This window comes from Topomyia yanbarensis, chromosome 1 (genome assembly GCF_030247195.1).
Source record: "Topomyia yanbarensis strain Yona2022 chromosome 1, ASM3024719v1, whole genome shotgun sequence".
In the NCBI taxonomy this organism is placed as follows: domain Eukaryota; kingdom Metazoa; phylum Arthropoda; class Insecta; order Diptera; family Culicidae; genus Topomyia; species Topomyia yanbarensis.
Window position 1 is genome coordinate 158291884 of NC_080670.1, and position 15166 is coordinate 158307049.

At 45.0% G+C, this 15166-nt stretch overlaps 2 protein-coding genes across 11 annotated transcripts in view; one reads left to right on the forward strand and one right to left on the reverse strand.

Annotated features, from left to right (window-relative positions):
* Positions 1–15166, reverse strand: part of LOC131678824 (longitudinals lacking protein, isoforms A/B/D/L) — a 573802-nt gene that overhangs the window by 445672 nt on the left and 112964 nt on the right. The window lies entirely within an intron of this gene.
* LOC131676042 (uncharacterized) lies at positions 4375–4809 on the forward strand. Its single transcript, XM_058955170.1, has one exon. It carries the CDS (start codon positions 4375–4377, stop codon positions 4807–4809), a length of 435 nt encoding a protein of 144 aa, XP_058811153.1.

Below are 15166 nucleotides of genomic sequence, written 5' to 3' on the forward strand. Positions count from 1 at the left end.
AATAGTTTCTAGAAATTTATTTTCACTCGTCTAAACACCCTCTGCGACTAGGTTCGCCATTTCAAGTTCAAGCATCTAGCTAAAAGCGTTCCCTTATCGGACACAACGGATTCGGTTGGTTTCAACCACGGTTGACGACGACGACGACGACGAACGATGATGACGCGACTCATTTAGTCCGCGGGATTTGTGATGACTGCGACCTATCCGTCGTTCGTGTGTTTACATGCATGGTGGCTGCAGGGCAAACGGGATGATTATATTTGCTGTTTCGGTTCGCATGATTAGGAATCGCCGACCGCGTGCAGTTGCGAAATAGACGCGCATCGGTGCGAGCCGGATGTTGCTGGTGCTGCTCCGGATACCAAAGACCGATCTGATGGTGGAAAATCACATTCTTTCCGGTCTAGCATTCACCACGTCAGCGGTGGCTGCAACTTTTAAACAACAACAACAACTACTACGACCAGCAACGCAAAAGCCTGCGCAGAAAAACTCACGTATGCGGCCGCTTATCTCTCGCTGGCCGGCTGGCTGGCTGCCTGCTGGGACTTAATTTTAGTACGCATATGCAAATTAGTGCATGCACACTCACACACGTGTGAGTATACGTACGCCGCTTGCAGTCGTGGCTTCTAGCTCCATACGTGGAGGTGCGATAAGCGCATTGCTATGGGACACGGGCAAGTGTTTAGAATCGAAAAAAGAAAAACATTGCCGGTGACAGAAACAAAGCTGTAAATAATCACTGCCTTCCGATCGTCGCAGGCAATGCTGGTACCATTGCTTATCCACAACCCATCAATCGGGCGGGTAATGCGATCGGATATCAACTGGAATTAAGTTGTCCGTGGTAACCTCTTAACAACATAGACAAAGCTGTACTGTCCAAATGCTGTATATTTTTTCAACAAATTTTTATTGCATTGTCTAAAATTTTGATTCATTATTTTTTGTGTTCCTACCATAGGCGTGGCGCTAGATCACTATAATTAATATCCACGCACAGTGGAGGCAGGCATATGGCGTCATTAACTCGATTATTTGAACAATTTATTAACAGTTTAGAATCTAAATTACGCATTCTTCCTGGACTGAGAGTTCTCCATCGGAAGAATTTCTCCCGAAACCGAAATACCCATTTCCTTGAGCCATTTAGCAGCCAACTTTATCGAGATCTACTCGGATATTTCACAGCGGTGAACCTACCCCACTCCGACTAAGATTTCCCCGGTGGTAACATTTCTCCCGTTTCATGAAACAATTAGCTCTCAACTTTGTCACGATATAAAGGGTGCCTCACATCAAATTGCATTGCGGGAAAAAACGCTGTAGAATTAAATACTTTGAAAACTTTCAGACGATAAAATAAGAGCCCGCACCGAGGATGCAAGAGAGAACCGCCGTGAAGTGTTTCGAGCTGCGAAATTGGCCCTTAACAAGGCCATTAAAAGCAGCAAGAGAGCGTGTTTCGACAATCTGATCGACACGACTGGCAAATTGCTTGAGAGGATCATCCTCAACAGGCTAACCCCGTACGCAGAAGGTACGGACGGCCTGTCAAGCAACCAGTTTGGCTTTCGAAAGGGTAAGTCCACGGTGGACGCTATCAACTCAATGATAAAAACTGCCGAGATAGCGATCCAACGAAAAAGGCGAGGCATTCGATACAGTGCGTTAGTGACACTTGACGTGAAGAACGCATTCAACAGCGCAAGCTGGGATGCCATTGCGCTCTCGTTACACCGGCTTAGCCTACCGGTGGGTCTGTACCGGATCCTGGAAAGCTATTTCCAGAACCGCGTACTGCTATACGAGACTGATGCCGGTCAGAAAAGGGTTCCGATTGCCGCCGGAGTCCCGCAGGGCCCGATCCTAGGCCCGGTGCTATGGAACCTCGTGTATGACGGGGTTCTGAGACTGAAGTTCCCTCCTGGGGTCAAGATCGTCGGATTTGCCGACGATGTAACCTTGGAGGTCTATGGGGAGTCAATCCCTGAGGTAAAACTAACTGCGGAACACGCTATCAACACGGTGGAGGAATGGATGAGCGCGAGAGGCCTGGAGCTCGCTCAGCATAAGACGGAGGTAGTTATCGTTAACAACCGCAAGTCGGCACAACATGCAGTTATCTATGTGGGAGAAGTCGTGATCACTTCACAGCATAGTCTGAAGTCTCTCGGAGTCATTATAGACGACAAGCTGACCTTCGGCAGCCACGTCGACTATACATGCAAGAGAGCGTCGACTGCTGGTGCGGCACTATCGAGGATGATGTCCAACAGCTCAAAGGTGTGCGCCAGTAGACGTAGGCTACGGGCAGGCGTTACCGTATCTATCCTCAGGTACGGCGGCCCGTCATGGTCAAGATCACTGAGGGTAACCAGTTACCTACGGAAATTGGAGAGCACCTACCGCGTGATGTGCCTCAGAGTGATATCTGCCTACCGCACGGTACCACACGATGCATCCTGCGTGATAGCGAGCATGATGTCAGTCGGGCTGGTCATTCGGGAAGATGAGGAGTGCTTCGAGCAGCGTGGAAATAGAGGAGCCCGCGAGCGCACCACGGTGACCTCGGTCACCAGATGGCAGCGTGAGTGGGATAACTCCTCGAAAGGTAGGTGGACCCACCGGCTGATACCTAACATATCGAGCTGGGTGGGCAGACCCCATGGGGAAGTTCACTTCCATCTGACACAATTCCTGTCAGACCATGGCTGCTTCCGACAGTACCTCCTGCCCTTACTGCCCAGGTGTAGACGAAACTGCCGAACACATACTGTTCGTATGTCCTCGTTTCGACGTCGAAAGAAGAGCAATGTTTGAAGTCTGTTGCTGGGACACAACCCTTGATACCCTTATTCAGCGGATGGGATAAACCCAGCCACCCCGAAGCAAGGCAGAAGAGCGAGTGTATATGTATACTGCCTCATGCCAAGATGGGAGGGTCGTAGCGTAGTATGTTGGAACTTAACTATCGATGCCTCGTGGCGTGGCAGAGGAGCGAAAGGGTGAGCCCTCGTGTTGGAAGCAGACGCCTCTGAAGACACTCCTTGAGGTAGATCATTTGCAGTTCCGGTAATCACAAACGGTGCACTCCGTTTGCCATTTGAGCAGATCGCTTGCTAAATCATGTATTTATTGGCAAACTTTGAAAGTTTCTGCTTCCTTGCTTCCTCCGGAACATCAAACTTGCGATGAGCGGCGAAGAGCAGTAGCCCCTGAAGCTGTCGCAAGTCGGTCTTGAAGTAAGTTTCATCACCCGACAACGATGCTTCGTCAGCATCTGGATGTAAAGTTTCCGGGCCAGTGACATTCCCATTGTTTGCCGTTCTTTACGATTTGGAGCCTTCTGCACTTTGTACGTATGCAGTCTCACCCGGTCTTTGGCTCTCTGAACGAAAGACTTGGACAGATTCAACTTTTTGACCACATCCCCGACCGAAGCATTGGGATTCCGCTTAAACGCTTTCACTACACGCTTGTGATCCTGATCACTAATAGAACATCCATTCTGACCGTATTTCTCCTTCCTTTCGATCAACGCGACTCAACGCGAACTACTCATGCTAGTCTCCGACGTTTAGCCGTGTGGTATCCGGTGGTAGCTGAAATCTCTCGCAGTATTTCAGCGAAGAATTGACCCACTGGGTTTCTGTTCCCCATGTCGTAAGAGGCGACTAATAACAGCTGTGCCGTCAAATGGTGAGATAACATAGTACTCACAGGTTCCTTATCTCATGGCTTCACGTGAGTCTATCGAGGACATGTAATCATTAGACCGGCGTCGGCTGGGTGCTATCAGCCTTCTGCTGTAGCATCGAAATGAGAGGGTGCCAACGGGCGGGCCTCAAAACCCGTACCTTGGCACCCTCTCAAACTTGGAGAGCTGCTGAATAGTTGTTCGTTGGAGGATGTTGTGTCCTGCACTTCGTCTATTCTCAACTCTAGAGATAGAGACGAGGATCAGACAGTGGCCAAGGAGGACACAGACCAGTCCGGCGGGGCAACCGGTGGGTTGAAGGTCTCCGAGAAGAAAACAAGAGGAACAGGAAGAACTCACCACTTCAGCGGAGCGGCGAAGCAAAGCTATGGGTGGCTGCTGAGAAACAGCAACAAACACACTGAAGCGCTAGAATTGTCAAAAATCCCAATAGGGAAGGCACCATCTAAGCGACAGCGTTCGACGGACACGGAGTCGCCGAACAACAGTCGGTGCAGGAAGGAACCGCAACCGAAAAAAATCAAGAATCAGGATCCTAGACTGACACTGAAAACTGAGTAGCGGCCATCATTCCGGTTGGGTACCCTGCAAATACCCTCAGCCATGAACAACTGAATGCTACTCGATGCGCGCTGATCGCTAGCGTCATGGAGCAGAGCTCAAGCAATACGAGACCCAAGTTTAGGAAGTGCACCTACAAACAAGGGTATCTCGAAATCGCCTGTGTAGACAAAGATACAGCTAAGTGGCTGAAGGATGCCACAGCTGCAATCAAGCCCTGGGAAGGCGTTTCATTGGAAGCTGTTGAAGCGTCGCAGATTCCAAAACAAGCGCTTTACATCGAGTATTTCCCCGACAGCATCGATAGGTCCGATGGGAACGTCCTCCGCCTGGTGCAGAATCAGAACGACAATTTCTTCACAGAACGCTGGAAGGTCGTGAAAAGAACTACGGTCCTCAAAATGGTAGAGCTCCTGTTGGTGGTAGATGAGGCTTCAGTAAAACTGACAACCTCCCAACACAACCAGCTGAACTACGTATTCTTCGGTTCGGTTCCATTCCGTTCCGACAGCATAAAGTAACATGTTACTTTACGCTTGTCCGGACATGCCGTAGACTCAGGTGATTCGCATTTCTAATATTAAAAAGGTCTTGACTCCTACGGTAGAAGACAAAAAGTTAAGTCGCCGGTAAGCTCTAAGCTTGCATATATGATCCTTCCACGCTTTTTTAAACTTTCTCCCTTCAACTCCTTGCTCTCCCTTGAGTACTATGGCCCTTAATAATGAAAAATATACTTCATCTTCCAGTCCCTTGCTAATTAAATGCCGTAACAACTCTTGTACGACATTCTCTGCACTTAGGCTCGGTAACTCGCTTACAGTCTGGGGCAGCCGAAGACCACGTATTCAAGCGCTTCCTCTACGTTTACGCACTCCAGCCAGTAGAGTGAAGGTGCGTGACCAAATCGATGAGCTGCTTTCTGATGCAGTCAGGACAACTCTTAGTCTTTATTTGTCGCTGATAATTCACTGATTTCTTTCACGCTCGTAACTGTGCCATGATCCTGCGCATCATTTGTGTTAGTCTCTAGCGAATGCCGCTCGTTCATTGTACTCGCTTCGTTGGATACAGAATCCTGACTCCAATTCGACGGAATTGCTCCGCGCCGTTTGGGGCCGGCAACTCTTTTCTTGGAGGTCCAGCTATTACTCCAGCACATTTGTTTTTGCAGCACGATGTCAGTTGTTATTCTGGCTATCCCATCTTTCGCGGCAAAACCGGCACATCGCCGAGGTTGGTCCAGTGATTTCGGGTGAAGTATCATAGGTTTCGTTGTAGTTTCAATAATATTATCACCTTACTACCAACACATGCAAGTTTTGCGACATAATCCTTGAAAATGGTCAGGTCAACCATCGGAAGCCACTGCTAATATAACGCCCAGTCGAACTTCACAGCTGACGGTAGTTTAAGGTTCAACGGCTGTAGCAACACCAGGATTGACAGATGGCTATTTAATTCAACCGCTTTCAAATGTCCGCACAAGTTCTGCACTACCAATCCAAAACCCACCGGCATGTCCAATCGATCGGCTTTCGGGACTTGAGTTGCTCGCAATATCTGCTCCGGACGTTCATACAGTATTTGGAGTCTGGATATGACTTGAGAAGCTGTTGTCGGGTAAAGAAGAACGAAGCTACTCATTACCTCTTTTGCATTACCCTCGAGGCAACGCTGAGGTCTCAACAAGTTCTTCGAATGAAAGTATCCGCACGCATGTACTGATAACTACTAATGATGAGTGGCCAATCAACTAGATCTTCTGTGAATACCACTAATTCTTTAGAAACTACATTTGTAGCAGTTAATGAACCTAACGTAACGGTGTATCCTAATTATATTTGTTGTACTCAATTTACCAGTGCGTGCGGAGATTTTTTTACACCGGAGTTGGAGCGTTTTCAGTATCACCTGATGACATCTTCGGATTATTCAGTTCGCTTCCTTTGTTATCGCCTTTCGTTCACATTTTCGTCACTGCTTCAGAAATTGGAGATGGTTGAATGTTTGGATCTGCGATTGGTGGATTACGGTCATGATGCCTTTTTTTTGTTTCCTGTCTTCTCGTTGGTGGTGTTGGTTATTTATGCTAAAGCGCTGGATGATGACGTTGCTTTGTCGATGATGTAGCGAATGTTACTGATTGGACAACAATTTGTTTTAGTTTTTTCTTATCGTTCTGGATGGTGTTTTTGTCTTGGATACTACCTTGTAGGGGTGTCCGTAGGGTGCAGATTGTTTACAGTATGTACACCTGGAAGACTAACTGTCAGAAGTACACAACGTGGTGTGAGCATAGGCAAATCCAGGTTACAAGGTTACGAAGGAATGGAGCCCTCTAACCGCATTTTCAACATTCGAACACCGTTTAGATTTCATTCCTTTTTGACGAAGAATACTTCGCCATATTGCGAAATAAATATGGTAATACCGACAACGGGAGTTTCTGGAGATAAATAGTGCAGCTGAATCTCGACTGCATTATCTTCAAGGACACGGGGGTTTCGGCTCTAACATTATTGCAATATTTCATGTTGGTACTTACAACTAACGTTTCTGTTCCCTTTGTATAGTAGGGTGTCCCAAAATAACATCATGTTAAAAAAAGTCATCGGGCTCACTTCTTAAATGAAAGGTTAGGGTATTAGGACCACTCTTTCTTCGGAGTAAGTTTTCTAAAACGCTTCCTACTGGTGGCGAATTTTGATTTGAATTGAAAAATGAGCCGATTTTGGATAAAACTTCAAATTTATGCCTGTCTTAGATTTTTTTCAGCATTTTTTTATTTTTCTGGAGATGCAAACGGAGAAGTTTGGTTAGTTAGTTTGTACAAATTTTGAATTATAAGAGCGGCAGAGCCATTAAAACTAAAAATTTGAAATTTTTGGTGTTTTTCAGTATTTTTTCTTGAAAACTGGGTATCTAAACAATTTTAAAAGTGCAGAAAACACTTTATATAGTTGAGCCGAATACAGGGGCGTAATTTTGCTGAAGAAAGTGTATAGCTACAGCCAATGGGGTATAACTTATTTAAGTTTTTGTTAAATAACCCTTTGACATTATATGAGATTTATAAAAAATAACACTGTTCTACAAAATAAAACAACTTAAGTGGGCTTAGTCCGCATATTATTTTTCGGAAAATAGAAGGAAAATGATGAAAAAATGGCGTTTTCGCTTGTCTCTAGTACATCAGAATCGGTTTCTACGAGTATCTGACGATTTTTTTTTAAATTATTTTGTATACTAATAGCCATCTAGCGGGTTTGAAAATCACTAAAATTAAACAAATATGTCGAGTTTATGGCAAGTTACGGCGTATATTGGAAGGCTGAATTGATTGGCGTATTTAAATTTTGTATATAAAGTTTTATTTTCATATTAGGAACTTTGAAGTGGAGAAAAATACAGAAGAGTGAGGTGAGTGTTGAAAAACTGATATTTACTGTTTAGATCACATAATTCCGAAATAGTCAAATTTGGGGCAACTATCCTCGAAAAACTTTTACAACAGAATACGGCGCATCATCTGACACAATTTGTTGAAGATGCCTCCTAGAAGTAATTATGGAGAATTAACTCTTCAAAAAATAATTAGAGACTTGGCGTCATTAGCAAAGTTATCATTATTTTTATAATTTAAGTTACAAAAAAAATCATCAGATGCTCATTAAACCTCGTCCTGACATACTAAAAACGTTCAGAAAACGTCATTTTTCATCATTTTCCTTTTATTTTTCAAAAAACAATGTATGGTCAAAGCAAATGTCAAAGGTTATCTAACAAAAACTTAAATAACTCATACCCCATTAGCCGTAGCTATACACTTTCTTCAGCAAAATTACGCCCCTGAATTCGGCTCAACTATGTAAAGTGTTTTCTGTACTTTTAAAATTTTGTAGATACCCAGTTTTGAAGAAAAAATACTGAAAAACGCCAAAAATTTCACTTTTTACTAAGTTTTAATGGCTCTGCCGCTCTTATAATTCAAAATTTGTACAAACTAACTAACCAAACTTCTCCGTTTGGATCTCCAGAAAAATAAAAAATGATGACAAGAAATCTAAGACAGTTCAGGACCACTTCAACAGGCATAAATTTGAAATTTTATCCAAAATGGGCCCATTTTTCAAAAAATCAAAATTCGCCACCAGTAGGAAGTGTTTTAGCACACTCACTCCGAAGAAGAAAGTGGTCCTAATACCTTAACCTTTCATGTCAGAAATGAGCCCGATGACTTTTGTAACATGATGTCATTTTGAGACACCCTATTGTATAGTAACATCCTGTTAATACAATATTTCGTGTATGGTGAAATTGAATTATGTGACCTTTATAATCGCCTTTTTATATTAGCTAAGGACATTCAATTCAAAGGGACTGAAATATATGACAGGCCTATTTGAAGTTCTATGTACTCAAGGTAGCGCAAGGGTTTGAATGCAGAAAGTATGGAAAGGCATGGAAAAGGGCCATACAAGCAAACTTAAAGTTTTTTTTTTATATTTTAACGACATTCAATTAGCTAGAGTTTACTGGGTAGGAAAAGTTATGAAAATTAGAGCCATAGTACTCAAGTGACAGCAAGTATGTGAAGTATACAGATCGGAAAACTAGAAAGTTTCTCGACGACTCAACGACGACTTTGTATTTTACCATAGGAGTTGGGATGTTTTAGCAATTTAATCAAATTCAAATCATCAGAGTTTTATTTGTCGATACGCATTTCACCTTACATTAGACGCTCTTCTTTTCTAATGGTAGTCTAATTTTGCAGCTCCGAGAGTCAACAATCACCGTACAGATACACCGTATAAAAAGCTCATCTCAATCACTGAAGGTCATCTGGATCGAAACAATCTCTACTATCGCAACTAATATACAAATCTTAGAAAGACAATGAACTACACGAAAACCTCCCACAAACCAAATTTCTGGTTATGCCACAGGTGCTACGATCCTACTGACTACCAAGAAGCCTTCCTGACGCACCCGCACATATCATGATGAACTTGTAAAACCGTCTTACCCTGTGAACCACCAAACCGGGGACCACTGATGCCAAAATCGTTAACATAAAATCCCTCATAGAGAACCCTTGAAGGATTAGCGTAATGACCATAATTTGAACATCACAAGGAATCTGTTTTCTGTCTATTTCTTCGACATTGGAGAGGGGGACTATTGGTTCAATTCTTGTTCAGATACTTCAACCAACCGGTTGACACACGGCCTATAGGCTGATCTTGTGAAGAGAAGGATAATAAATTGCTGTCAAACTACTAGTAAGCCACAGTTGATGAAACTAAATTGTTTTAATTGAAGAAGTTTCACGGCAAGTAGATTTAATTATACTACCCTTTCCCTTTAACTATTGTTCTTTAGAGTTATTAAAATCCTACGCCATAGCCTCCGACGAAATAGCTCATACTCATGAAACTGTAGTCAGCCATAGTAACCGAATTCCCACATCGGAATTCGTTATATTTAAAACTTTCCCCGTTGCACCCTCTTTTTTGTCAGTGGCGCTTTTCAACTCACTCCCACTCATCCCATGTGATCGGGTCATTGCTCCATACTATTCCGTAAGTCTTCAGATATTTACTCGGCGGTGCATATTTGCCAAAACGGCAAAACCTTCAGCCGTCTCGAACAAAACAACCCCCTCAAGCTCAGACCCATTTTCCGCTCATTCGATCACATTGTATACAACCTTCCAGCCGTCGAAAAATTCAAGTTCATCCATGCTATCACAGGTCTTCCACCACCACCACCACCACCAGCCGTAAGCTCCCCTCCGAGTCGACCCCACAACAGACACCGCCGCCCGGTCCGGACTCTAGCAGCCCCAGTAGCAGAGCGTTAATGAGAAAAGCAACGCACCGAAAAACAAAAAAAAAACTTTCCCAGACGCACCGCCAGACTAAACATTGATGGCTGGAGCAAAAAAAAACTACGTGCTAGAATAAAGCGAAACAGAAAAAAACAGTATCATGCTTAACATTAAGTATATATAACCGCCGTTCCCTCGTGCTGTCCCCCTCTACTCACCCCTGTCCCATCCCTCACACTAACCAACTCGAGGTCGAATAGTCATTGAAGACCCAGACGGGTGGTCCCTTCCTCCCAAAAAAGTCCACCTTCCACCACCCAGCACGGCCAGTAGCTCCAAAATCCCACTCCAGAGAAGCCCCGCACGGAAATGAGCCGACGCGCACGCAGCATACTATAGCCGTTGGTTGCCGGTCGGTCGGTTGGCCTGTCGTCGTTTCGTCGTCGTCGTCGTCGTCGTCGTCGTCTGGGATGGAAAGCGGTGCAGCAAAAATCGAAAAAAAACTCAAGCAGGCAAAGCAAAAATCCAGACACGCACTATAAAAAGAACATTACACCATCCATAACTCCCATCCGATAACACTAGAACCGCCTGGCTGCCAGACGGTTGCCCGATGACTGACTAACTCCTGGCTGTTTTTGTATGTGTATGGGTGTGTGTGTGCGTGTGTCTACGTGCGTGCCTTTGCTTTCACAAGGTTACTGCGATGCGAGTTCCTGCCACCCTTTTTCGGGGGCTCCACGCAGCGTTTGCTTTTCGTCGGAGACAGTGCGTCATTCGAAAATATGAGGCCTTCCCATGAATGGTGTTTGGGGTTGAGGTTGGGACCAAAGTTCAACTGAAGTCAAGTTCAAAAACGCACACCCGAGACGTGCCGCGACGACGACGTCGCTGGCACCGACAAAATCGACAACGACGACGACGACGGTCAGACTCGTGAGACTGTTTGTGAGCGCGTAAGTAGGCATTCATTTCATGTCATTACTGTCTGGTCTATACTACATACGGGGTTTCGACACGCATCGATGGAGCCAAATTTAGTTGCGTATTGAAAAGAACTTTCTCCGGAGACTGCTGCAGACTAGGTAGAGGTGAATCATTTTCGGGTGCGAAGGATAATGTGTTACTGGGAAGCTACATTAGAATTAGGTGCGTGTTCGGTCGGATTGGTTAGTTTTGGTGTAATTTAGTTGATTTATAAACAACAACCACCGGGGTGATCAGGATCGTGGCCAGTTTAAAATTCACACTCATAGCAGGAATTTTCATTTCGGTTCACTTCAATAATTTAAAATTATAAGTTTGACGTTTTCGGATAACACATAGGGTCTCCCGAACTTATTGTTTTGTTTCGTCTTTGTTGTTGTTGCATGACATAGGCAGTGTTACCACTTGTACAGACTAATTTGAAACGGTGTCAACTAAAGAAACTAGAATGACAAAGGGACACCATCTTAATTCAGTTTTAGAATCTAAATTTTATTAGTCTAGGTGTTTGCGTTTCGACTTCCTCTCTTCAGAAACACGGCACTACACCAATGCACTGGGCTGACGCTACGTCCAAAATTGGAAACAATACTTGTGAACACACTAAAGGACTTCTACCTTACGATGTGCGTATCTTTTTATCTTTAAAATATTTAGTCATTTTAATGGATTGAACCACGATCAGATCCGTTGCGTGCGGTTAGTTCAGTTGGCCGTCCCCAAAAGTGGCATCCTTAAGAAGGTGCTGAAATATTGGTTTATGAAATAAGTAAGAATAGAGGATGAAACGGGCGCACGTCAAACTTATCAAACAACACATCACCGTCATGGCAATCAAAGAGCCGTTGTTGGAGCCTGGTGCCCGGATGTTCATGGTACTCGGTGACATTTCGATCCAGCACAAAATCAGTTTCAAAAATGTCGACAGAAGGCAAAGAATGCCAAAACACTAATGGACTGTGGACACTTGAAATCATAGAGCCCGTCTCCATGTCAATCTGTCCGAGGAGATACACAACTATTTCTATGAACCTCCGGCGGCTGTTGGCACGAACAATCCGCATTATCTCGGGTGAGTGCCGAAGCTATTATTTTTAAAGGAATGTATAGTCGCCCACCCAGAAATGGTCAGTAAAGATGCTCTGGACGCAGCGACATTATGCACAGCCTCAACAAATCGACCCCGCAACAAAACCCGGACAGTTGTACGCTTGCGGAAGCTCAATCTGCTTGGCTCTTCAGGAGACACATCTTAAGAACAATTCTAACTTAGCTTCATGGATCAATCTCCACTATACATCGGACAGTGCAAGAGGATCCAACTTATATCAAACGATGGACCTCCTAAGTAGGACCGATTTTTCGTCAGAGATCATACAGCTTAACACCGAGCTGATTGCAGTGACGCGCTGAATATACTCTTCGGTAAAATATACAGTAGTTTAACTCTACATCCACCAAGACACCAACGACATTGACAACAAACAATGAAGATTAGTCAAACAACTTTCAACCCCCTTCGTCTAATGGGAGACCTCAACGCACACCACACGATGTGGGGCTCCACGAACGCCATTGCCAAGGTGGTGCGCCATTGCTTTAAACAACGCAACCATGCATTCTTCGAACAAGCGGTTCGTCCCCAAAACGTGTCGTTTACTGGTGGTACCCGGAGGTAGCCAGCATCCTCAGATAAAGATTGAAAGCTGTTCGGTTTCGAAAGTGAACCACCATCATCTGAGATAGGAGGAACTCGTAACAAACCATTTGGAACGTAACTAAGAGGCGCGAGTTTATTTCCAGAAGGGTGTTCCAGGAGGGTGTTCGTCTGTGCCGACAGGCTTGGATGCTTCATGTTTTTCAATATTTTCTTCACAGATTGTACCCATTTCTTCCAGGTTTCACTCATGTGCATAATACTCGGCAACAAGAACGACCACTTAGTGTCTGGAGTTGCGAACTGCTCCATGATCTTCTCCTGACTCAAGTAGCGAACTGCTTTGTTCACCTCTCGATTAGCACCAACGAAGCTCGTACCTCGATCGCTAAAGAGCTAGATCGTTGTTCCACGTTTGGCAATGAAGTTCCCAAATGCCCTTATATGAGAACTGGTATTGAGCGTGTGCGTGATTTCTATGTGGACGAGTTGTAGCACCAGGCCAGTAATGAGTACACCCCACCTCTTCTCGATACGTCTGTCAAAAACTACCTGCGTCGGCTTCGTACATCCAACTGGAGTGCCAACCGGCATATTAGGATCGATACCAGTATGATTCTAATTATAGCATACTAGAGCAACGGATGTGAATAAGGATTTCATCGAAATTTAGCCATGGACCCTGGTAAGAATGGGTGACACTTCTCCAACACGGCAATTGGGATAATGGTAGTTGCTATTCCTCTTCGTCCCGCTTTGGTAGGTCTCCAAGTACGTTCAAAACCCGGCACCTTAGCCGGTGGAAGCAGGCTCAGTTGAGCGCTACTGACTAGCACCGATCCGGGTCTGAACGCGGTACCCTATGAAGGACTGCATCACTCCTCACATGCAATCTCACTGGATGCAAAGATAACCATGGGATCATATAGAGGCAACTACTTACCATTGTCTACCCACCGTTCGTCAAAAGTCCTAGGGCCTAGGTCACCGATCCAACAAAACAATCAAGTACCAAATGCAGCCGCAGCAGCGAGAGATGCCCAGGAAGGCCGTACCGAGCAGGAGTGGCAACAAACTAATAGGGCACCAAAGAAAGCTAGTACGCACGCCGAAATTACCAAATAAAACCAAAAAATCGGAGAGCTCTACCAGTTCGTGAAAGGCGAGGGCAACACGCACATATTATGAATCTAGTGATCCACATCTAATCAGCCGTAGCAGCCGCAGAATGCAAACAAATGGTGTTACTAGAAGAGCAGAAAACACCGAGAAGGCACTGAAGACCACGGAAGTAGCGAAAACATAAGCTCTTAGGACGTCGAAGCGTGTCCGGTATTCCCGATCCGTGAAAAGAGTAAGGGAAACACCAGGAAAGGAGAAGGAACCGAAAAAGCCCAAGAAGGTTGCTGTAGGACAGCGAAACGGCCGACAAATGGAAAGTGAATGGCAAATCGTAGAAAGTATAGAAGAGAGAAGGAAGAAAACAGAAAAAGATGAAAAGAAGAAACAAGTCCTTCGGCTGCGCTAGGAGAGGTATAAGGCGGACTCTCTAGTCGTCAAAGAAAATGACGGCGAGACGTACGCCGCGATCTTTAAAAGGGTAAGAGAGGATCCCAAACTGAAGGAGCTGGGAGTAGAAGGTATTAAGTACCAGACGCACTCAGAAGGGAGAAATGCTTTGACATTGTAGCTGTGATAGCTGTAATCCATCGGTCAAGAGGTCGACCTATCGGGAACTAGTGGCAGAAGTGGTGAGAGTAGAAGCGGACGTGAGAACTTTAGTTCAGCAAGCGGTGGTCAAATGCAGTAATCTGGACGAGATCACAACGGAAGACGAAGTGTGCAGTAATACCGCAATGTACCCTGGAGAAAGAGCAGATGTTCAGCGCTACGCTTCTTGCCGGTAGTAGCCAATCAACTTATGTCGACCGGTAAGAACGAAAACGGATGGTCTGTGTACACGTTGGGATTGATCCTTAGAGCTACTAAACAAACGGAAATGTGTTTCAGGTGTCTGGTTATCGGTAAGAAAGAGCTCGGAGAAGACTCGGATGGTGGTGGATAGCACATACGAAGACTTCGTGAAAACCAAGATGACTGATGCAGCTTGCTCAACATGGGAGGAATAAAATGCTGCACGATACGTATCCTTGCGTCCTCCTCATTACTGAGGTTCGGCATTCCGGCCTGGGCTGCTGCACTAAACTCAGAACGGCGCCGTTAACGGGCAAAGTTGACAAGCACGTTCGATATCATCGAAGGCGGTACACGGTATCTACATCACTCTGTCTGAGGACGTGAAATGCTACCAGCGGAGAAATGCAAGGAACCACAGCGGCCTCGTTGGCTACGTGGCAGCAAGAGTGAGACAACTGCATCGGTATAGATATGCTTCCTC